Raw genomic sequence first — 24,257 nt, 5'->3', positions numbered from 1 at the left:
GGCGCACTCTGAAGCTTAAGCTTAATCCGACACGAGGAACTTTATGCTCGCTTATGAAGACAATATCCACCCTTGATTATTCATCTTTATTCTTTCTTTCTTACGGAGTCGCCGTTCCCTGAACCATGGCTGAAGATTTCGGATCAGATCGGCCTTCAAAAATGTACAGAGCACTTTCTTTGTTATATATTTCACTTTTTAGATAATTACGGAAATAAGTGGACAAGGTCCAAAATCCGAAGTAAATAACTAAATAACTCAAAAATGAAGAATAGTACGGAGCTGAACCCTCTAGTACACCACTAAAACAAACTCGGAGCTAAGTCCGAATGAATAATCCTGGAATCAAAGTTGTGCGGTTCCGACGGAATCTCAGCCTCCTGGAATTAAACGGTGGTTCTAGCTAAGGGAGCTAAGCCTCTTTCGGGAACACGTCTACAGTACCCTACACGAGAAAAAAAAAAAGCCACAGTGGCCATACAGCTTACAACTCGTACTACAGAGTACTTCGTATCACAACTCGTATCTAGTGACGCGGCCACTGTTTTATCGCTGTGGCAGTCACAAGATCCCCTTCTAGAGCAAAGAACAAAAGAACAGTTAAATGTTCGGACTACAACTCACTAAGAACGGGAAGATCATTTAAATCGGACCCCTGTTCCCCCCTCTCCCCCCTTACCCCCTAGGTTAATAATAATAAATACTATGGATATCCATGCCACCATAAAGATGCCACGTATTATTGATCTTAGTCATGTTCTTTGTATTTGGTATACCTCATATGATCTACAGTGCCCAGTGAGGTACTCCATATACGATCAACCCTTTACTTTCCAAGGTTGAATCTCACAATACCGAGGTCTATGAAATTCTATTTTAATCCACTAGTACTATTGAAAGCGCTGTACGGTACATACTAAATCAGCTCTAGTTATGTAACTATCGATCGCCTTGCATGTGGCTGATTACCAATTTATGATAATAGTGCCAGCCTTGTTTTCTTCCAAAGTTGTTCCGACATAGGTACATCAGCCAATGGTGGATCTGTGCAGCCGAAGTGTCCGGTACGAGTGGAAGCACTTAGATTGTCAGCGGATGAAGCCAGGCTATGCTGGAAAGGGCGATACCAAAGGGCTGCCTGACTCGCGCAAAGCTCGCCATTCGAGGATAAGCTTATGCACGGGCCGGCCCCGAGGCCCAGTTAAAGCGTATCGCCAACAAAGACCAGTTACACAGACAATAAGAGCCGATCTTCCAGGTTCCAAGGTTGGCAAGTGATTGACATTGGATCTGGATGGTATTTAGTATTTGGTTTTTTCGATATTACGGAATACAGAGTCTTTTACTTTGAAGGTCCAAGTCACAAGTGTTCAAAGGTTCCAAGGTTCTCAATCAAGAACAGTTACGAAATACTCAGGGGGTTGGAACTTGTTATCTGTCACAGCCGTTCGGCCTGCAGGTGGATGTCTCACATGGCGCTCTATTAGTGCAACTTGACACCTTCAATTTAGGGTCAACTTCCACCGACCTGGTAGGTGGAGTGTGTGAGGTTGCACTAATTCGTATATAGGATATAAGATCATTTATTTCAACAGGGACTGCCGTAATAACTTCAAGCAGCAGATATCTAATATTGCATCTCAGCTCAACAGTGCATATAGAGAGAGATACTAGTACTATTGAATTAGCTCTAGCGTTGTCAATACCATGTACGGCTATAAGACACCCGTCAATACCCGGTCTCCTCGTAGATACCTAGGTAATGATGTTTCCGATCAGACGAGGCTAGTCAGGGTCCAGAAGTCCACGAATTCCGATCGAGATCGGAGCCGGATGCACCTAGAAGCAGGCAAATACGGAGGCTGACCCCACTCGGTTTAAGTATTTACATACACCGTAACTTCGTGTGTAGAACCTTGGAAGAAAACTTATCTGCAATACGGAGTAGGACTTAGCGAAGTCCGCTTTGAAATCCTGCTCCGAGGCAATTAAGCATCGCCCTATAAAATATGCATATCTCAAGGGTGCACCCTTACTCCTTACATGTACTAACATGTGCTCTGTGCGCAGCTGTATGGAACCCTGTCATTCCGATCCATGGATGCCCAATCCCAAATTCCACTCTCTACTTGTCCGTATGGAGAAGGAGTAAGTGGGCTAGTTCATCGACAATCACCGACCGGCCGAGAGAGAACTAATACAATAGCTGGATAGATTAGAGCACTAACTAGACGATCTAGTGAAGGTTCAATAAATCATGGATAGTTGGCTATAGTTACTGACTACTGTACTGTGGAGAGTGAAGTAGAATTCGGGTAAGAATGAAATACAGCAGTATCCGAGAGACATGGAAACTCCACATGAATCCACCTCGCAAAATACGATGCGGAAGCCTACACATATTTATGCCATGGTTCATCCAACTCGCGTGGTTTCTGATTTCGGGTTAGAAGTGGATCTTATTTTGGGTTTTCTCCGGGAATAAGTAATAAATAAAGTGGTGGATCTACGGGGCTCGCTTAATACTAAGTTGCTAGGTACCGAGCAGGCTGTGGTTCGGGGTGGAGTTGTCGGATGAGTGCATCTTTATTACCTTATTATTATTTTACTCATATCACTTACCTTTCAGATTAACTATTACCTATTATCTATTGCCTAGTTTTTTTTTTTTTTTTCGTTAATATGCTACAAGTTTCATAATGAGTAGAGTGGTCAGCCCTAAGGCAAATGGGTTGGATTAGCGTATCAGAATGTCTATCGGAGAAGGAGGGGCTGGGCCTCTTGCGCACAGCCCCGGAAAACTTGGAATTTTGGACTTTCATCTAATAAACTTCACTTCGCCCATACGAGCGTGAGAACGATGGTTTACCAATTAGATGTCCATGATCGGCGGGTTAAGGGGACCTAACCTTACCAGGGTTAAGCATAAGGATGGACATTGTCCAGATGAGTCATGCAGTTTGTTAGGGAATATCCTTGTTCGACCTATCATATTATCATTTCCTTTTTAATGTACCTTTTCTAGCGGATATGAGCTTCAGCTTCAGCTTTCATTTAGTTATATTAAATCCTTGATGAAGTTGTATGACAGGAATGATCCAGCCCCGAACGTAATCATCATTAGCCCCTTCCCGTACCTTTTTTTTACACACTGTCCTTCTTTCCTTTTATGACCTACATACTCCATACTTCGTACTTCCCTTCGTATCCGGCGGAATGGACTCCCTACCTAACTACATAAGGTTCAAAAAGATGGGCGGCGCCTGGAGCCACATAGACAACTTTGTGCTGATCCATATAAGACCCTCGGACCATAGCGCCTGTTTCGATTATTCTGGATTCTTGGCATTTGGCTTGAGAGATTGAAAGGTTAAAATAGAAAGAAGTAATGCTAGGCGATAGCCCCACTGGACACATTCCATGGTTCTCAAGAGCCAAGCTGGCTTTTAGGCTTACTGATGACAGTTGCCACCTGCTGAAGGGGGGCCGCTATGCGTCTGATCATCTTGGCAAGGCTCCATGGCTAGTAATAACCTCTTTCTATCTCCACAAAATGTAACTATGGAGTATATCCAGCTCTGGAGCTTGGGACATGTCGTGTAGAATTACCTAGGTGGGTAACCAAGTCGATGTAACGATCTAATCCCAGGAACCTTGGAAATATGAGCTCGTGAAAGCTCGCTCGTATAATCAACACGTGGGCATTGATCTAGGCCTGGGCATAGCTTGGTAAAAGCAAGAGATCCCTTCCAAGTGGTGGTTCCGTTCCTTCCAAGTTCTTGGTTTCTCTTGTTTATGAGTATATATTAGTGGAAAACCTAATAAGCAAGAAAGCCGATCGCTAAGACATCGAATTTACAAAGTAAACTACTTTAATTTATTAGTGGAGATAAGCTCGTGCGACGTTTCACGAAATCAAATCTTGGCAACCTTTAATTCCGTACATGTTACAATACCAAACCATATCTCAAGTAGAGTTTTGGGTAAAACGGAGCAAAGTGGGGATAAGCATAGGTAAATATACAATGGGTAAATGGATAAATACTATGTTTCCATAAGTGTACGTCATCAGGCTAGAAAGAAGCCAAAGTTCAAGAGAGGGGGCATATTTGTAAGATAATAGTAAGTATAACCTGAACGAATTAAAGCGTAGTTTCTCCTTCACTATTTTCAGTCAAGTCCATCAGGACAAAGTCGGAGATTATTGACCAGGATGTAGCATGAAACTAAGAGCTAATTTTAAATCTAAATCTTTCATTCAAGTGACTCAAATCCTGTGTAGCATAGGAAAGTACTGAGGGACATAGTCCGGGATCGAAAGTAGACATTAAAAAAAGGTATCGGCCCTATGACTCCTGTCGGATATAAAATATTAGTCTAAGTGGATCAAAGGCAGAAAAAGAAGATATTTAATAAAGTTATGTATCAAATTACGTTCCAAGGCTGAATAAAACGGGATCCACGGACCACGTTTCTGCTTACGGAGACCTCTACTCAATTTAGGCCTGGCCTACATCGGTTGCATACGTTGTGACCTCTCCCCATGCCATTTTGCATCATTTATTATGCGCACTTTTAGCCTTGAAACTGGTCCAATTTACATTTATACATACACAATGTTTACATATCATAAATAAATAATGGTCTAAATAGATAACTTGGTGGACAGAGTTGCAGATTTGTATCCGTACTTGTTTCAGTATCTTAGACATATTTATTAGGTACTTCCAAGGTTACCTCTAGGGCATCTATAATTGTGGTTTCACCTTTTAAGAAACGCTCCATTGTCTGAGCCTTGATGTGTGGTAGTCCTTCATCAAGCTGTGAAGCTGTGAAGCTGTGATCGACTTGAAGATTGTATAGATCTCAATCTCCGAATCCATATGCAAGGCTCCCATCCTTATTTCCCTTCCAACCCCTTGCTTTAAATCCCTCAGACAACGTATAACTTTCCGAGAAACTAACTGTGCCTCGGCACCTGCCAAGTTAGTAAAATGTTCAATGCTCGACCCTGCCCAGCCTAGGGGTGTTCGAGGCTACATCCATTAGGTCTATGGATATGCAAAGGTTCTAGATCTACACCCCTTGGGACCTAAAGTGCTTAGGGGCTTACACCTGGGCAATCCTTATTAATTATGCTCGAGGATTTTAATTTATGGGTGCTGGCCCCCTAAGCCTTGTCCGGTTTACCACTAGCGGCTGACCCTAAGATGAATGGTCAGACTTGACGTTATGTGATACGAATCGGGGGTAATCTTGAAAATGTCCGATGACCCAGGCATGCCCATGTGATGACGGGAGGAACGTTGAAGCTAGGATGACTACTACTACATCTATCATTACACAGACATAGAAATATGTAGGATATTCATACCCGGCATCACTACCCACATCCATGCGGGTATCTAAATGACGCTGTTATCTATGTAGATGTATCAGCCTCAGGGACAAATCTTCCAAGGTTAGAATCTTGGGATTCACCTTGGAGGTCAATAATGATGTAACCTCTGGGGGCACATTATGTACTTAGGTATAATTTAATCGAACCTTGGGAGTGAGCAAAATGCAAGCCCTAGAGTTCAATTTCAGATGGACTAAATAAAATAGCATAGTAGGTAGGTATCTCAGAGACAGAAATTTGACGATCAAGGGTGAGAGGCCTGAAAAATGTAAAAAGAAGTGAAAAATGTAAAAGCTACGGAAGCAACCTCGGTCCAGAATTATCGATATCAATATTAGCGTCCACCATATCCTGCATACGCTTTCCGTTCTTCTTCAATCATTTCAATGGCATCAAAGAGATTACCATTCGCTGCAGCAGCGTACACAGCCATTCGACGAGGCCCACCGTGCTCTGGTCCGTAGCCCATTTCCATAAGAGAGGAGACACAACGCATCAAGTCGGATTCTTTAGTGCTCTCGAAAGTGGAAATGGGAGGGACGGGCTGAGTTTCTTCAACGGGGAAACTGCCTGGAATAGCCCGCTCTGGATGAGGTCTCGAGCGTCGGCGTTCTCTTCTATTCAATCGCGCCCAAGTCTCCCAAGCGTCGTTGGGGGCTCGTGGATCATGCCGAGAATGACGCTCGTTTGCGTGAAGCCTACGGCGATCTACCGAGGACATCGGATTGTGAGTATCGAAATTATTCACACTCGGGCTAGCCATCATGGTGTTTGCACGACGGAGAGTAGAATCAACTTGTCCACCAGAGTGTCCCTGGCCAAGCGAGGATGTCGGTGGGGTGTTCGTTGGAAGATTCCGACGGGGGTGAGCGAATGTGCGAGATCTTGTGGGAAGATTCTTGAATGTTGGAGGTGAGGGAATACTGGGACCAGAAGATGTTTCGTAAAAAGTATCTTCCTCGTCTGCAGCAAAAGCTGCTTTTACGTCCGAAGCAGAAGCAGACGCCGATGATTGACTGTGAGTTTGGCTTGCAAAAATCTGGGCCTCCAACTGGGAAACAGGCGGAAATCGGGTTATCTCTAGCTCTGGGTTGATCGAAATTTGGTCCGTTGATAGGTCAATGAGTGGAGGAGACTCGACTCGACTCATCTTTTTCTTTCCTGCTTTCGGATCTGTATCTTGTGGGGGAGCTGGAATAACCTCGTCGGTATCAACACCCGGGTCCTTAAAGGTCACAGACTTTATGCAGTTGGAAGGTGCTTCCTGGTCCTGTTCTGTGCTGGAAGACTTTGAACCCTTTCGAAGGACACTTGAGTTGGCATTGATTATAGGATTCGCAGAAGAGACTATTTTTTCAATAGGAGTGTAGTCGCTAAACTCAAGGTTGATCGCGTGGCCATCAATATGTTTACCTTGAAACGCATCGATAGCAGCAGTGGCCGAATGGATAGAAAGGAAATGCAAGTAGCCAAAGCCGGCGTGTTTGCCAGAGTCGGCATCCAATGGAAGATCCACACTGACAATGAATCCCTTTGAAGCAAAGACATCCCGAATCATTTGTTCGGTTACATTGAATCCAACATTTCCGATGAACAAAGTATGTGTTTCAGAATTATCAGCTTGTACCTCTGTCTTGACGGAAGAATTGTTCGGAGGAACTTGAATTTCACTTGGCGTCTGTTCCTGTTGAAGATCAGGGGCATAAGCTTGGACGGAGGACGAATCAAACTGAGGTGGATATCCAAAGCGCTGGGGGCATGGATGAGGAGGTGTAAACTGCAGCCATGGTGGAAAAGAACCCCAGTTGGTAGGATGCGTTGGGGGCATATGAGCTCCTAGTTCAGGGTCGAGGTTTTTATATGTTGTTCCAATATTGTTGCTAATATCACCAGCAGCCGATATGGTAGTATCCTTACTGGCTCCAGGATCTGTCACTGGTGGCTGAATGCCCGTCGATTGATTCTCATGGAATGTCGGGTTCATAGAACGAGGCTCGGCGACATGCGGATAGAGATTCGAAGACGTAGTTTCATTGCTGGCGACATTATGAAACGCACCAGGCATGGTACTCGATCTGTTGAAGGCGGTGCTCGGATTGAGGAACCCCGCTCGCCCAAGTTCATACTCGAACGCCTCAAAGAGAGTTCGTCCCACGTCATTCAAATTATTAGCCATGGCCCGCAGGCTTTCTGCAGCGGTCTCAGCCACGGGCATGCCCCTTCCGATTGCTTCTTCAGCCAGGTGTCTGCCGTCGTCTGGTATGTTATTGAAAGCGTTCCTCAAATGGGCTTCAGCGATCTTCATTTGGGCCTCGATCGTGGCGATAAGAGACTGAAGTCTTGTTCCAACATTCTCTGGTAGATTGGTCTGAGCCTCACGTAGATCACGCAGCTGACGCTGGAACTCTGGCAGTCTTGATCTGAGTTCCGACTGAACCATGGAGGCTCCATTAAGCAAATGATTCAGTATTTGCGTAGCTAGGACCTCCGCGGGATGTGGGGATTGTTGAGAGTTAGTATTCGCCGATGATGCAGCGGCAGGGGAAGGTTCAGGCTGCGCAGATCTAGTCTCAGAAGCCTTTTCCGAAGATTGTAGGAGATGCGCTAACTCAGCCTCAAACGCTGCCATGAGAGGTTGAGAGTCCTTTTCATTATCCAAGGTAGCGGTGGAAGAATCGGAAGACAAGGCCTTTGCTTGTTCAAGGATACCTCCTGCCTCAGGTTCAACAACTGCATGCACGTCGCTGGCATTTTCGTATATCTGGAAGCTGTCACCAGTCTGATTTTCGAACCGTTTCCACAGTCCAGTCACAGAATTTGATCGACGAATGTCAAAAATGTGCATCGGGCTCGAACCATCTTCAGAATAATGGGCTGATTCAAGAAGGATATTGCCATGCGTGCTATCCACCAAGGGTTCATCAAGTCTTTGAGAAAGTTCGAGAGATGATCCAACCTGTGGATAGAAAAGTTAGAGAGACTTTGAGTGAAAGAGAAGAATGTATTTACCGTGATCTGGTCTCCATCGTCCTCGTCCATATAGGTTAGCCTCGCCCGAGGATGGTTGGAGGCGATATCGTCATAGTCAGAAGCTGAGATCTGAAATACTCCATGAGCTCTGGAAGAGTCGACAGACTCTTCACGGCCCAAAGATGGAGAGACGTGAATGTGTCTGATCCGGAAAGGCTTCATTGTTAAGCCGAGAATAACCCGTGAGATGGATGCAGAAGCTGAGTACGATCACGTTAGAGCCGTCAAGATAGGAAATATGCTTTGAGAACAGCCTGGGCTGAAAGTTGAGATGCACAAGCAAGTTATCATAAGGGTTGAGCGTTTAGCTGCTGCCTTGAATCCGATATGTAAATGCCTGGATCCTTGTGGCAAAAGCGGATAAGGTAGTTCCCCACACGTTACCGCCCTATCGGTCACCTGATAAACTATTCGTTGATTCCTCCAAGGGCTAGACGTAGTTTTCTCCCCTCAATAATTACATACAGTCTTCTAATGTCGGCAACAAATTTTTCTACGTCGTCTCTACCAATCAAGTTGAACCAACACGAATTTGGCTCGCGCGGTGATGCCAATGGCCGGTCTACTTGACAACCCCTTCAATCAAATCCTTGAATGATCACCGGTTGAAACATCCCCGAAACATCTGCTCCTATGGCTGTCAATTCTGCAACCCAATTGCAGAACCTGAGTGATCGCAATGTGAAAAATGTTGTGCTAGGAGATCTTCTGTTCAAACCATGGTACCAGTCCATATACCCCGAGAATCTAGTTGCCAAAGATGCCGATCGTCTCTACATCTGCTCCTGGTGTTTTCGATATTCCTGCGACGCAGATTCATTTGCGCCTCATGTCCAGTCGTGTGCATACCGAACAACCCCACCTGGCACTAAAATTTATGAACACGGTGGATATGCAGTATGGGAGGTAGATGGAGAGGAACACAAACTCTTCGGGCAGAACTTGTCTTTGTTTGCCAAATTGTTTTTAGACCATAAGACTGTCTTCTTCGATGTTGCCACTTTCCTATATTACATCCTCACCTTTACCGACTCTATCGACTCCGACAGCTACCGGGTTCTCGGCTTCTTCTCCAAAGAAAAGCTCTCTTGGGATGCGAACAATCTTGCATGTATTTGTGTTTTCCCGCCATATCAACACAGGCAATTGGGAAAGCTACTAATGGGTGTTAGCTACAAGCTAAGCGGTTGGGAGTACCCTGGTGGCTATATTGGTGGTCCTGAGAAGCCTCTCAGCGACTTGGGACAAAAGAGCTACAACCGCTTTTGGGCTGAGCGGATTGCAAGATATTTGCTTTGCGGTAGAAATGGGTCCCCCAGTATTGAGACAGACCAGCAGAAGCCTGCAACTCCCTCAAAAGCTTCGCGCAAGAAACCTCGGAGCGAAATGATGACTGTGGAAGAGATTGGTCTTGCCACTGGCATGTTGACTGAGGATGTCATTACTGCTCTCAAGAGTATGGGGGTTGTTGCACCCGATACATCCCCAAAGAAGCGCAAAACACCTCGCCTGGCGGGAGAACATGAACCACCGCAGGGTCCGAAAATGCTCATTTCGAAGTCGGATGTATGGCAATGGGCGAATGCACATCACCTTTCTTTAGAGGATCCGGTGAAAGATGAAGGATTTTTGAAAGTATGGCCGTCTGTCGATTTATCCGATGACCAAAGCTCCTTAGATGGGGGTTAATACGAGCTTTCATTTGTCTATGTAAAATAAATATCATATCTTTTTCCAACTAATACACAGCCCTAAAAACAATTTTGACAATTCTTTTCCTTTTTGCCTACCCAATATCCATGTAAGTTCTAGGGTCTAAATAAAGCGAACCCGTGGACTCGCTGACAACTCCTAGTAAATAAGAAAAATTTAACCTAGGCTAGAAGGTCTTAAACTATGTGATGTTACATGGTTTTGACAGTAAGTATCTAATTTTTTACGACAAAATCTGGCCATTGCGTTGCAATTATTGTGTGCATTTTTTTTAAGCAGACTCACTTTGTGAGAATCAAAAACATAAGTCTTGCCTATCTTGATCATTACATGATTTCATCGGGTGTCATCCGTCAAAAAACATTACTCTTCCGGGCCAGGCCCAGAAGCCTTGCTCATTTGCCGGGCCTTCAACAACTCGTCACAAAGAAGCAGATTCGATGCAATGCCAGTGCTGGAGGCGATGCTGTTACGCAAGACACGGTAAGAATCAAACACACCCTCCTGGATTGGGTCCATTGCTTCACCGGTGTTCAAGTCCAAGCCAACAAGGTTGCCGTTACTGCACTCATCGACAAGAGCAGCCAAAGAATCCTGGATATCGTGGCCGGAGTTGGCAGCAAGAGTCTTAGGAATAATCATGAGAGCATCGGCAAAAGCTTCGACACCCCACTTGGCCTTGCCCTTGACGGTCTTCTTGAAGCTCTCGGATCGAAGATGCTCAGCACATGCGACCTGGAAAGCTCCAGCACCTGGAACGACACACTTGTCGACGATGGTGTTGTAAACAGACCGGAGACCGTCACGAACAGCATCCTTGACTTGAGCAATGGTATGCTGGTTGGGACCCTTGATCAGGATTGTGACAGACTTGGGGTCCTTCACCTCCTCGACAAAGGTGAACTTCTCCTCGCCAAGCTGATGCTCGTAGACCAGACCGGCCCATCCAAGAACATCGGGGGTCATCTCTTCCACACTGTTCTGGGCAATTCCGCCGCACACCAACTGCAAACGCTCCATGTTTCTGCGCTTAGCACGTCGGAGGGCCATGATTCCGTTCTTGACAAGCACATCCAAGCTGAGAGGATCAATGCCCTTCTGGTTAATAATAACAAATCCCTTCTTTGGGTCGTTACCGCAAACCAGCTTCTTGAGCTCCACAATCTTCTGCAACTTCGCGTCAACAAATTTGCGCTCGCTCTCTACCAACTTGTCTCTCTGTTCAGCGGTGGAATAGTAGAATCCGGAGTTGATCTCAGACTTTTCATATTCCAAGCTGACATTCAGGGTGAGGATAAAGGCATTCTCTACCCGCTTGGGCATGTCAGGGTGTCTAGCACCGTGATCCAAAGCAAGGCCACGGATAAGCTGAGTGTCGGATGATGTACGGTGCTGCATTGTCATAATCTCGATCATGTGCAAGTCAGGCTTCTCGTCGGGGGAATGGTGAATAGCGAGCACGGCATCGACAATATCGGGGGTGAGCTTCTCAGCGAGGGCACTGTTAAGCTTAGTGGTGAGGGAAGTACGGGCGACAGAGAGGAGCAGCTCGCGGTCAATTGTCTGCGTTCGCTTGAAATTATCGAGAAACTGCCAATGCTATATTAGATAAAATCACCAATGAATTCAATGATTCAGACGAACCTTCAGTGACTCATCCTTCGCGATTTCGTAACCATCGGTAATAACTCGAGGGTGAAGTCCCTCAGAGATATGACGGTTGGCCTGCTTCAGGAGCTCTCCCACTAAAAGCACAACGGAGGTTGTTCCATCACCGGTAATATCATCTTGAGCAGTTGCGGCGCGAGCAATCATAACCTTTGATCCAATTAGCATGTATTCATCGAGACTTTCAAAATATAAGTCTTACGGCTGTGGGGTTTTGAATTTGCTGCCATGAGTTAGCATCAGTGTCAGAGATATTCTGAGGGTTGAACGAACCATTTCTCGGAGCAAAACATTTCCATCCTTGGTCAATTTGATCTATCGTATTAATTCCAAGTTAGATATCTTGATCAGTGGCATTTGAAATGGTAAGGGGGAATGGCATACTCCGCCTGCACCGTCCACAAGCCTACAATTTGGTCAGCTTTTTTCATCACTCAGTAGATATAATTCAAACTTACATCTTCAAGGTACCTGAGGGACCCAAATTGGACTTCAGGACATCCTGGAGACCCTCTCCGGCGCTGATGTTGACCTTCAGAGCCTCACCTCTCCGCTAGACGAGATGTTAGTGCGGGAAACTGAGGGGCTTGATCTGGGGTGACAAGTTCATACCCGAGACTCTGCCTTTGGATTGAGTAGCTGAGTAGCAGACATTACCGCGAATAAAATGAACGACAATAAACTCAACTAAAAAAAAAAAAGCCGATGGTTAGGGGACAGCTTGTTGGAGGGGTTGCGAGCGATGGAAGGCGGTAAGTCACGGGACCACAATTATTTTACACAATTACCAAATTGGTACTAGCGTGGAAAAAAAGAGCTTTCGATTTCTTCGACTTCAGACTGCCGCCTTTTGAATCGTCTCCATCTAACAATCCACTCGGTCGAATTGTCGAGTAGAATTGTGGGCGTTTGTTTCCATAAATACCAATCGATCCAAGTTCAATTACTTTGAACTAGATCTGCTCCATGGCGGATTTTCTTCTTTTCGAGAGCCCTATGGGCTACGCACTGTGCAAGGTGAACATCAAAGGTGATGCCGTTGGCAACCGCTTGAAGGAAGTACAGGAGGGTGTCAATGACTTTGCCAAATTTGGCAAGATGGTTGAAGCGCAGAGTTTCTATCCTTTCGAGTACGTTCTTTTCAATACAAAATCACCATTACCTACCACAAAAACATTTGCGTCATGGAACCATTCACTAAAATAACACAGAGGCAACGTGCAGGCTCTCGGCGAAATCAACAACATTTCGGAGGGTATCGCGTCTGAGACTCTGGTCTCGTTCCTCGATCTCAACCTTCCTAAGCCCAGCAAAAAGAACAAGGTTGTCTTGGGTATGGCTGACAAGGGTCTTGCAGGAAGCGTTAAGTCAGCTTTCCCCTATGTTGAGTGCGAAACTGGTGACACCAGTGAAGTTGTTCAGGACCTTCTTCGTGGTGTCCGTCTGCACTTTACCAAACTTGTGAAGGAAATCGTCAAGCGAAAGCTGCAGGAAGTTGACGCCAACGCTGACCTGGACATGACTGCCACTGAGGATGTTGCTCACCTCGGTCTGGGTCACGCTTACTCGCGTGCCAAGGTTAAGTTCTCTGTCCAGCGCGATGATAACCACATCATCCAATCCATTGCCATCCTAGATGGTCTCGACAAGGCGATCAACACTTTCGCCATGCGCGTGCGCGAGTGGTACTCATGGCACTTCCCTGAGCTGTACAGGATTGTCCCCGATAACCAGCGGTACTCGGAGGTTGCACTCTTTGTGCAGGACAAGAAGTCCCTGACTGACGAGAGCCTGCATGACCTTGCCGCTCTTGTGGAGGATGACAAGACTGTGGCTCAAAACATCATTGACGCTGCCAAGCATAGTATGGGTCAGGACATTTCAACGGCTGACATGGAAAATGTTACTTCTTTCGGCGCCCGCGTTGTGAGCATGTCTAAGTACCGGAAGGCACTTTACCAGTACCTTGTGAACAAGATGGCCGTTGTCGCGCCCAATCTTGCCACCTTGATTGGAGAGGTCGTTGGTGCACGCCTGATTTCTCACGCTGGTAGCTTGACCAATCTGTCCAAGTACCCCGCGTCCACTGTTCAGATTCTCGGAGCTGAGAAAGCTCTGTTCCGCGCTCTGAAGACCAAGGGTAACACCCCCAAGTACGGTCTGCTGTACCACTCTTCCTTTATCGGTCGTGCTGGTCCCAAGAACAAGGGTCGTATTTCGCGTTTCCTTGCAAACAAGTGCTCCATTGCGTCTCGTATCGATAACTTCTCCGAGAACCCTACCACCAAGTTCGGTGAAGCCCTTAAGAACCAGGTTGAGGAGCGTTTGGAGTTCTACAACTCCGGTGCCGCTCCTACCAAGAATGAAGTGGCCATGGTATGACCCAGTAGACCTTCTTATTGTTTGTGAACCCGTGCTAACGCATTGATTATAGAAAAATGCCATGGATGCCATCCTTGCTGACGTGAATGACATTGACGGCAGCGATGACGAGATGGTCGATGTCGATGCTTCTCCCGCCAAGAAGGAAAAGAAGCACAAGAAGGACAAGAGCGAAAAGGCCGAGAAAAGTGATAAGAAGAAGCGCCGCAAGTCTGAAGGCGCCGAGGCTGACTCCGACAAGAAGAAGAAGCGCAAGCATGATGCTGACGGTGAGCCCACAAAGAAGAAGGTCAAGGCTTAGATACGCCTTGGACCTGGGCTTGGAGTCTTTTTGATGGCGTTGGGTTTCTTTTCTTTTTCTGTTTTCTTCACGACTTGACTTGATCGGGGATCTGTAAATTAGTCGATTTTCAGTTCAATTTCTTAGCAGCAATAAAATTATGCTCTTGTTTCCTCGTGCGACTTTCTATAAGAAATTGATATGGTTAGAAGACGTCGGGACGATTCCTACTTCGATTGGTTCCGGCTTGAAACTTACCAAAAGACTTGCCCCCCACCTCAACCTTGCTAAATATCTTCAGACCGACGCCGTGATTAATCTTTATTCTTCCTGAATGGCGCGTACATTCTATGTTTAAATTTTGTATAATTAAATGCTATCACTTGGGTTGATCACTCGGCAAAGCCTCTTTACATAGTACACTTTCAACCCCACAATGATGCCGATGGATCTCCCACTATATTCCTCGCCTAAGCGCAACCGGGAACCCTCCGAGTCTGACTGCTATAGCCCATCGCCATCGCCAACATCAAGCATTTCCAATTCGAGCTTCCAGGAAGCCCGATTCAGCGAGGAGGCGGAGCCAGAGTGCCAAAGTCCCCAAGCCACGGTAGCAGGGCGGTTTGGGGAATTGCGGATTCGAGGGGATTATCTGATGGATACAGGACTTGTGAGCCATAACATCCAGTCAGGACCGGCTCCTTCTTCAATTTCTGGTAGTCACGTCTCAGAAAGTTACTCAGAGTCCAAGAATATACCTGGATCCTGGCCGGCTTCTGGCAGGTCACATGAGACCCAAGACCGTCTACCGCAAGAACTGTTCCCACAGCATGGAACGAATGATGATTTACAGTCCTCAGCCACTTTTCAACCGAAATCAAAATCTATAATATATCCACGCGACTGTTCTGAACCATCGTCACCTTCTAAATCCCGCAAACAACGTCTCTTATCTCCTTCGGGGAAACGAATGCCAGAAGACCCGTTCACTTGGCATGACCACGAGATCACAGGACACAATCCGAAAGATCCAAATGATGATGGATATGGAATAAATGGAGTGGGCTTCAAGCCAACAGCGGCTATTGCATGGGCACGAGCTCAGAAACGACAGAAGCAAGTTGCCGAATGGAAGACTCGCGAAGCTCGAGAAGCTCGTGAAAGACGACGAGAGCGCAGAAATGACGGTCTTGAAAGGCACAGAATTGACGGCATAACCAAGAGCCCCATTCAGAAACGAGTGAAATTCGACTTCTAGCTTTACCTAGGTACCTACCTAGGGTATCATATGCATTTGGGTGGTTTTTTTTTTTTTTTTTTTTTTTTTTTTTTTCAGGAAATCATTACTGGCGCCTTGGAATAGATTGGACCTTTGCTTTGGGTTGGAAACTAGTAGGTATAATCTCATTTGGAATTGGGGGACTATTATACAGACATTACTTTATGAATGATGTGAATCACTCGCGAACCCTCACATAGGATCCGAATATACAGTTTGAGATTCATCGTATAGAGCATCCGCGGCTCCGGCTTATGCATGAACAATATTACCAGAACTTGTAGTTGTCGGGGTTTGTCCAACTCTTCTTGCGCTTCTCTTCCTCGATACGCTGGGATGCCATTTCCTTTTCCCGTTGTTTTTTGTCCTTCAATGCTTTCATCAATTCGACTGCTTCTTTCATTCCATTTAATTCGTCACGTCGGTGTTTTTGACAGAGTTCGAAAGTTGCGGCGGCAGCGATAACCCCTGCTACGACAGCCCAATTGGCGGCAGAAGAGAATACACGGGCTCCTAGGTTGATGATTTAGCGACTGATTTCACTGCTCTTTCTAAGAGAAAGGGATGTATACCTCCAGTTGCAAAAACAGCTCGAATACCTCCAACGCCAAACCCAGCACCAATTCCAGTTAATAATGCATCCCTCGTGCATGGCTGTTTGTGGACTTTGGCTAATTCGGCCAGGGAAACTTCCCCAATGACTTCTGAGTAGGACACATCTTTGGCCGCTTTGCCTCGAGGCTTATATGTGGCATCTGCCAATATGTTCGCTTGGCTTTCGGGGTTGCCGAAAGCATCCCATAACTTTCCAACTTGCGATTGGGGAAATTCATGCTTTGGTTTCTTCGGGTCTGCTGATGGAGTGCTAGCTGGGAGGTGGCTACCAGGCTCCTGCGTAGAGCTTAGGTCTTGAGGATCTTCAGACCCCATTATGGTAGAGTATGGCGAATTGGGCTCTTGTCGACTGATTGCGCGGTAGTCGTAAGGGCCGCTAAATATCTACGGATATACGGAACATAGAAAATCCGAAGTAGTTACTTACTGCATCTGAAAGTTCTGTTCTTAATAAACAGAGTACATCGTATTTACCTATAATTGAAATCTGATGGGGATCCTTGCTTCAAATACTACCTTTACTAAGGCTTTGCATCATGTGATCAATAGGTTTTCGCGTGCTATTGTAAATTTGGTGTAGTTCTCCACTTGGAAGCTGATGTTCTAAGTAGAGTACTATAACCTGGACACACACTCTCAAAGATTTCGGGCGTCCATTGTAATTGCCGTCAGATGTACGGATAATTTAAGTTGATTCAGGAAAATTCTCAATACTTTGAAAAAGAAAGGAGATAATTAGTAGCAAAAGCGGCGAACCAAGTGCTCTTATTGGTGGATTACATAGATTACTCATCCAAACCACTTAGACGCGTTGCGCGTCGCGAGAATTGATTGACTCCACCGGAGTCGCCAATTGCTCATCACTACGAGATTCTCTTGCCGGGTTGATTACAGACAATTATATTACGCCACCTGCGTCGCCTACATACGCTCTTGAATTCTTACGATCTTATCACCCAAATTTCTATTCCATGTTCCAAAGACCGCTCGTCCTGCCCAAAAAAGCATACTAAGAAAAGCCCACCGGGGCGTCAGTGCCACAGTCGCAATGCCTTCGCGGAAGCCCAGCAAGTATGGGAACAATAAATTTCGATCCGGCGCTGCGTCCTCGAACCCTCGACGTACCAAGACCGTTGAGTTCGGCTCCCTACGTTCCACCGAAGCCACCTCTACAGATGAGAAATTTGAGTCAATTCGCTTGGCAAACAGCATCGATGAATCCCTCGGGTTTCCGCGTTTTGAGTCCGGCGAAACAAGATCTGGATGGCTTATCAACATGCACAGTACGACAATACAAGATCCAAATGTGCAAGGAGGCCGCGCTGGTGTCGACTACTACTTCATACAAGATGATGGGGGCAGTTTCAAGGCGACTGTGGAATATGATCCGTATTTTCTCATCGCAGTGAAGAGAGGCCATGAGATGGAAGTGGAAGAATGGTGTCGGCGAACGTTTGAAGGATTGATCAAGAGCTTCAACCGAATTGACAAGGAGGACCTCGACCTCCCGAACCACCTGCTTGGACACCGAAGAACTCTTATAAGATTTAACTTCACTAATGTTAGTAACCTTCTCGAGGTTCGCCGAACACTTCTCCCTTTAGCAGAGAAAAACAAGAAGAATGCGGGTGCAATGGATGCATATGTCGAAATGACCAGGTTTGTGCGATTCAATCTTGATATGGATTTTAGCTGTTGCTGATGGATAATCTACTAGTACGGCGACTGGCTTCGACCTTTTTGATGACGAAATAAGTAATGAGCAACGACCTAATGGCAACATGCAAGCGAGTGATTTTATTGTTGATATTCGAGAATATGACGTTCCATACCATGTCCGAGTGTCCATCGACAAGGGTTTGTTATTAAATTTTTCTTCTTGGAGCAGAAAATCTTAGCTTACATTTTTTTAGACATTCGGATTGGAAAATGGTATAATGTGGAGGCAAAGCATGGTGAAATTAACCTAACTTGCCTGGAAGAGCGACTTCAGCGTGCCGATCCTGTTGTGATGGCATACGATATCGAGACCACAAAACTGCCTTTGAAGTTCCCCGATGCGGCTTTCGATCAGATCATGATGATTTCGTATATGATCGATGGACAGGGATTTCTTATCACCAACCGAGAGATTGTGTCCGAGGATATCAATGATTTCGAATACACACCGAAACCAGAGTACAACGGACCATTTGTGATTTTCAATGAGCCCAACGAACGAGGTGTAATAGAGCGATTCTTCGAGCATATCAAGATCGCCAAACCCACTGTTATCGCCACATACAACGGTGACTTTTTCGATTGGCCGTTTGTGGAAGCAAGAGCAAGTGTTCAAGGAATCGATATGTACACCGAGATTGGGTTCAGAAAGAACAGTGAAGACATCTACCAAGCCAATCACTGCGTTCATATGGATTGTTTTTCATGGGTCAGTCGTGACAGTTACCTTCCGCAGGGAAGTCGTGGTCTGAAGGCAGTGACTGTAGCCAAGCTTGGCTACGATCCCGATGAACTTGACCCTGAGTTGATGACTCCATATGCGAGCGAGCGACCTCAAACTCTGGCCGAGTACTCCGTTTCCGACGCCGTTGCTACGTACTACTTATACATGAAATATGTCCACCCCTTCATTTTCTCTCTGTGCACCATCATTCCCCTCAACCCAGACGACACCCTTCGAAAAGGAACGGGAACACTGTGTGAAATGCTTCTTATGGTAGAGGCTTACAAGGGCGAGATCGTGCTACCCAACAAGCACAAAAGCCCAGTAGAGGCTTTTTATGATGGCCATCTGCTCGACTCAGAAACTTACGTGGGTGGTCACGTCGAGAGTATTGAGGCTGGTGTGTTCCGAAGTGATATTCCTGTGACATTCAATGTGCACCCTTCTGCAATTGATGAGCTGCTTGCAGACTTGGACCACGCTCTCAAATTTAGTATCGAGGTTGAAGAAAAGAAGTCCTTGGATGATGTAACAAACTTTGACGATGTCAAGGCACAGATCGCCGAGCGCTTGCTTGACCTGAAGAATAACCCGCACCGAAATGAGGTGCCTTTCATCTATCATTTGGATGTCGCATCCATGTACCCTAACATCATGATCACCAACCGACTGCAGCCCGACTCTATGATCGACGAATCGGACTGTGCAGCGTGTGATTTTAATCGACCCGGTAAAACCTGTGATAGACGAATGCCATGGGCATGGCGTGGTGAATATTTGCCTGCCAAACGTGACGAGTACAACATGATTCGACATGCTACTGCCAACGAAAAATTTCCTGGCAAGCATAAGAATTCTCCAATGAGATCTTTCAATGATCTCAGTGTCGAGGAACAGGCTGCAGTGGTGAGAAAGCGACTATCAGACTACAGCAAGAAAATTTACCACAAAATCCACGATAGCAAAACCATGGTGCGAGAGGCTGTCATCTGCCAGCGAGAAAATCCCTTCTACGTTGATACTGTTCGCAGTTTCCGTGATCGGCGGTATGATTTCAAGGGCAAGCAGAAAGTCTGGAAGAACAAGACAGACTCCCTGGTGTCATCAGGTGCATCGGCAGCTGAAATTGACGAAGCTAAGAAAATGATCGTTCTTTTCGATTCCTTGCAACTTGCCCACAAGGTCATTCTGAACAGTTTCTATGGTTATGTCATGCGAAAGGGTTCCCGATGGTATTCTATGGAAATGGCCGGTGTCACTTGTCTCACTGGTGCTCATATTATCCAGATGGCACGAGAGCTTGTGGAACGTATTGGTCGACCACTGGAGCTCGACACTGATGGTATTTGGTGTATGCTTCCCGGGACGTTTCCCGAAAACTTTTCTTTTACACTGAAGAATGGGAAAAAGTTGGGCATTTCATATCCTTGTGTCATGCTTAATCACCTCGTCCACGCAAAATACACAAACCCACAATACCAGGAGCTTGTAGACCAAGCTACGCACAAGTATCGAACATTCAGTGAAAACTCCATTTTCTTCGAGGTCGACGGACCTTACAGAGCAATGATCCTTCCTACGTCAAAAGAGGAAGACAAGAACTTGAAAAAACGATACGCCGTTTTCAATCACGATGGTTCATTGGCCGAACTGAAGGGTTTTGAAGTTAAGCGAAGAGGAGAGCTGAAGCTCATCAAGATTTTCCAGACTCAGATCTTCAAATTCTTCTTGGACGGCGCTAACCTCGGTGAAACGTATGCTGCAGTCGCTCGGGTAGCTGATCGTTGGCTTGATGTCCTCTATGAACATGGTACGACATTGGCTGATGAGGAGCTGATCGAGCTAATCTCGGAGAATCGAAGCATGAGTAAGACGCTGGAAGAATATGGAAGTCAAAAATCCACGTCAATCACTACTGCCAAGCGTCTCGCAGAGTTCCTGGGCGAGCAGATGATCAAAGACAAGGGTCTAAACTGCAAGTACATTATATCTTCTAGGCCAAGAAACACGCCTGTCACCGAGAGAGCCATTCCAGTTGCGATTTTCTCCGCCGAGGAGAGTGTCAAGCGCTTTTTCCTACGGAAATGGCTGAAAGATGACCCTGGAGATATGGACCCTCGTAGTATCATTGATTGGAACTATTACCTCGAGCGTCTGGGCTCGGTGATTCAAAAGCTGATTACAATTCCGGCTGCTCTCCAGAAGATTCGAAACCCAGTTCCAAGAGTTGCTCATCCTGAGTGGCTACAGCGACGCATCAATCAACTTGATGATAAGTTCAAGCAGAAGAAGATGACTGATCTCTTCCAGAAATCAGACAAAGCTCCTCTTTCATCAATCTCTGCCAACATTCTGGAGCACCGCGTCCAACATGTTGGTGATATAGAGGAAGTGATTGCCAATTCGACACAAAAGCTAAAGTCGTCACCTGAGACGAAGACGTCACACAAACGAAAGCAACCTGAGGGTAAAACTGCCCTCGACCCCTTAGCCAGCCTTCCTGCGGTCATGCCGTCTATCACAGATGACTACCAGGGATTCATCAAATACCAAAAGCAAAAATGGAAAATCCAGAAGCAGGCCCGACTTCGTCGTCGCCAATTGTTTGGCGAACGTACTAATGTTGCTTCGGACAGTTTGAGCGGATTTTTCCGCAACCAGGCCCAGATGTTGTACATCAGCACCTGGCAGGTTCTCCAGCTTTGTGAAATGGGTCGTCCTGGATATGTACGAGCCTTTGTGTTGATCGATCAAAAGGTCCATGCGCTCAGTGTCAGAGTTCCACGACAGTTCTTTGTAAACCTAAAGCGAGAATCTTTACCTGATATCGAGGTCCCAGACTGTGAAGTTGAAAAAGTCAACCACACGCTTCCCAATGGCCATCCTTCTGTTCATCTTTTCAAGTTGTCAATGTCTGAGGAAACATTCCTCGAGGAGTCCGACAAAATGGAAGTTCTTTTCCAGCATCCTAGCATTGAGGGTGTCTACGAGCGAAACATTTCGCCCAGTATCAGAGCAGTGCTTAAGCTCGGAAGTCACTGCACATTCGACGAAGAACAACAAGGCGTCCTTGGTGATGGATTGGAAAAGGGCTTCGATCTTGCCACATTACTCCACGCCACATCTGACCGGCCATATCTCATGGATTCGCCATTGGTGTACCACTACCTGTACCATGTCTCCTCTGGAGAGCGTCAAATTTTTGCTTTGTTCTCAACGACCAAGAATGAGGCAAACATCGTTATCTTGAATCGCTCGAGGGACAGCCAGGGCTTACCGAATGTTGACAAGACCTATTTGGAATTGCTAGCTCGCAAACTCCAAGATGCATCCGCTGACGAGTCGCTAAATGCCTTCCAGTACCAGGACAAAATCCGCTTCAAGACGACCCAAGTGATGACCCGACGAAAGGCACACCTTGAAGTCGGTGATTTGATCCGCAAACTTCGCAACGACGAAACTCAACCAGCCGTCATGATCATTCAATCCCAGCAAAAGGATCGTCTGTGTCATGATATTCCTATCTTGAAAGATTATCCAATTTTATCCGTTAAGCCTGAAGTGTCGGACATGGACATGCCACCACTTGGATGGCAATCTTTCATTAGCAGGCGCATCGTTACACATTATCTATACTTGTCTGCTTGGGTTCAGCATCTCACCCTACTCGCGCGTTATGGGGATCTGCCTCTGTGCAATTTGGAGAGTGATGACCCTCGGTTCCTCATCGACATATCGTATGCCAGAAGACTTCAGAAGAGTAATGTCGTTCTATGGTGGTCAGCAGGGCCAAAACCCGACCACGCTGGCTATGAAAAGGATGACGTAGTGGGCCCGATCGAAAAGATCAGCATGCCTTCTGTGAATATGCCTAATGCTTATTCGACTGTCTGCATCGAGTTGGATGTTCGAAACCTCGCCATCAACACCATCCTCTCATCCTCTCTCATCAATGACATGGATGGCAACGACAACTTACTAGCTCCTTCGGGTGACGAAGATACAGGCGTCCTTTACTCCGAGAAAGCCTTTGCTTCTGCTGGTGCTGTTGTCTTGCGCGGGATGGTCAAGAGTTGGTGGACGGAGGCCTGTGCCGGGAATAGCATGGCCGACATTATGGTGCAGCATCTGATCCGATGGGTGGAAAGCCCCGTGTCGTGCCTCTATGATCGGTCACTGCACAACTATATCAGGTTGCTCTCACGCAAGTCGTTCCAGCGGCTGATGGGTGAGTTCAGACGAGTTGGATCCCACATCATCTTTGCAAGTTCTACTCGCCTGCTGCTTCAGACCACAAAGACAGAAGTCGGTAATGCTTATGCCTACAGCCAGTACGTGTTGAAGTCTATCCGGGCGAATCCGGCTTTCCATTTTGTCGATCTCGAGATCAAGGAGTACTGGGATTACCTAGTGTGGTATGATGAGTACAACTATGCAGGCAAGGGCTGCAGCGAGGTAGTCGAGGCCGACAACCAAGAACTTGAAACTATTATGCATTGGCAATTGAGTCGGTTCCTGCCAGCACCTATGCAGACCATCTTCCACGACTGGATCGTCGAGTATATCGAGTTGATGCACTCTTTGAAACGGCCAGATCTGGATGGCGATATGTCTTCGACTCCTCGTCTCACACAGATTCCGATCGGAGAACCTAGCGAAAAACAAAGTGAAGAGATTACCGCAATTCTTGCGGATCGATTCTCAAAGCCCCTAAAGAAGCAGATCTCCGGACTGATCCGTCGCCAACGTGATGAGATGCTCCATCCCGAGCTAGCATCTGATTACGCCTTCCCCGTCCTTCCTGGTGTCCTCATCGATCGCAAAGGAGACAAACGAAACCCTGCGCTAGAGCTCGTCAAGTTGCTCATGCAAATTTTGAGCCTGTCCAAAACAACTACCCTCGAGACCAGGCTGTTGCGTCGCGAACTGCTGGCACTTTTTGAAGTGCGCGAGTTCAGCAAAGAGGGTCGCTTCGAAAATCCAAGTGTGAACCTGAAGCTTCCGGAACTCACTTGTAACGCTTGCTGTCTCATTCGGGACTTGGATTTGTGTCGTGACGAGGATGTGCTCCCTGATCCCGGTGCTGACAACAAGACCCCTAAACCCTGGCGTTGTTCGTTCTGTCAAACTGAATACGACCGGCTAGCTTTGGAAGAGGTTCTCATCGGCCAGGTTCATGGCCTTTGTACTGAATGGTGCACTCAGGACCTGAAATGTTCCAAGTGCAACCAGATTAAAATCAGCGAATTTATGGAACACTGTTCATGCAGTGGTACATGGTCACCCACAGTTGATCGCAAAGAGATTGAGAAAAGGCTACGCATGTTGCAAAGTGTTGCCAAGTTTCATTCTTTACAATTGTTGGAGAATGTAGCTGGAGAGATATTATCCCACATCTAAGCTCGAATGCGCTCTTGTGTATCGGCAAAAACCGAGTCGATATCAA

The 24,257-nt window shown here is 46.4% G+C and overlaps 7 protein-coding genes across 7 annotated transcripts; 4 read left to right on the top strand and 3 right to left on the bottom strand.

The window, feature by feature from the left end:
• Nucleotides 1–5,735: 5,735 nt before the first annotated feature.
• Nucleotides 5,736–8,593, bottom strand: N7495_008533 (uncharacterized protein; the record flags this gene model as incomplete). Its single annotated transcript, XM_057211184.1, has 2 exons — nucleotides 5,736–8,357; nucleotides 8,411–8,593. 2 exons carry the CDS (start codon nucleotides 8,591–8,593, stop codon nucleotides 5,736–5,738), a joined length of 2,805 nt encoding a protein of 934 aa, XP_057060727.1.
• A 471-nt stretch (nucleotides 8,594–9,064) lies between these two features.
• Nucleotides 9,065–10,120, top strand: N7495_008532 (putative histone acetyltransferase (MysT1); the record flags this gene model as incomplete). Its single annotated transcript, XM_057211183.1, has 1 exon — nucleotides 9,065–10,120. One exon carries the CDS (start codon nucleotides 9,065–9,067, stop codon nucleotides 10,118–10,120), a length of 1,056 nt encoding a protein of 351 aa, XP_057060726.1.
• A 387-nt stretch (nucleotides 10,121–10,507) lies between these two features.
• N7495_008531 (chaperonin-containing T-complex subunit CCT6) lies at nucleotides 10,508–12,466 on the bottom strand (the record flags this gene model as incomplete). The annotated part of the gene is made up of 7 exons (XM_057211182.1): nucleotides 10,508–11,743; nucleotides 11,789–11,962; nucleotides 12,015–12,035; nucleotides 12,086–12,127; nucleotides 12,197–12,218; nucleotides 12,271–12,365; nucleotides 12,425–12,466. The coding sequence occupies 7 exons, from the start codon at nucleotides 12,464–12,466 to the stop codon at nucleotides 10,508–10,510; spliced, it is 1,632 nt and encodes a 543-aa protein (XP_057060725.1).
• Nucleotides 12,467–12,778: 312 nt separating this feature from the next.
• sik1 (snoRNP complex protein NOP56) lies at nucleotides 12,779–14,495 on the top strand (the record flags this gene model as incomplete). Its single annotated transcript, XM_057211181.1, has 3 exons — nucleotides 12,779–12,942; nucleotides 13,024–14,188; nucleotides 14,247–14,495. The coding sequence occupies 3 exons, from the start codon at nucleotides 12,779–12,781 to the stop codon at nucleotides 14,493–14,495; spliced, it is 1,578 nt and encodes a 525-aa protein (XP_057060724.1).
• A 415-nt stretch (nucleotides 14,496–14,910) lies between these two features.
• On the top strand, nucleotides 14,911–15,732 carry N7495_008529 (uncharacterized protein; the record flags this gene model as incomplete). Its single annotated transcript, XM_057211180.1, has 1 exon — nucleotides 14,911–15,732. One exon carries the CDS (start codon nucleotides 14,911–14,913, stop codon nucleotides 15,730–15,732), a length of 822 nt encoding a protein of 273 aa, XP_057060723.1.
• Nucleotides 15,733–16,021: 289 nt separating this feature from the next.
• Nucleotides 16,022–16,683, bottom strand: N7495_008528 (uncharacterized protein; the record flags this gene model as incomplete). Its single annotated transcript, XM_057211179.1, has 2 exons — nucleotides 16,022–16,266; nucleotides 16,326–16,683. The coding sequence occupies 2 exons, from the start codon at nucleotides 16,681–16,683 to the stop codon at nucleotides 16,022–16,024; spliced, it is 603 nt and encodes a 200-aa protein (XP_057060722.1).
• Nucleotides 16,684–17,416: 733 nt separating this feature from the next.
• Nucleotides 17,417–24,211, top strand: N7495_008527 (DNA polymerase epsilon catalytic subunit POL2; the record flags this gene model as incomplete). The annotated part of the gene is made up of 3 exons (XM_057211178.1): nucleotides 17,417–18,027; nucleotides 18,086–18,225; nucleotides 18,282–24,211. 3 exons carry the CDS (start codon nucleotides 17,417–17,419, stop codon nucleotides 24,209–24,211), a joined length of 6,681 nt encoding a protein of 2,226 aa, XP_057060721.1.
• Between the last annotated feature and the right edge of the window lie 46 nt (nucleotides 24,212–24,257).

This window comes from Penicillium taxi (genome assembly GCF_028828555.1).
Source record: "Penicillium taxi strain IBT 34144 chromosome Unknown utg000005l_segment0_segment0, whole genome shotgun sequence".
Taxonomy (NCBI): Eukaryota; Fungi; Ascomycota; class Eurotiomycetes; order Eurotiales; family Aspergillaceae; genus Penicillium; species Penicillium taxi.
Note: the sequence above shows the minus strand (reverse complement) of the source record. Positions and strands in the feature narration are given on the sequence as shown.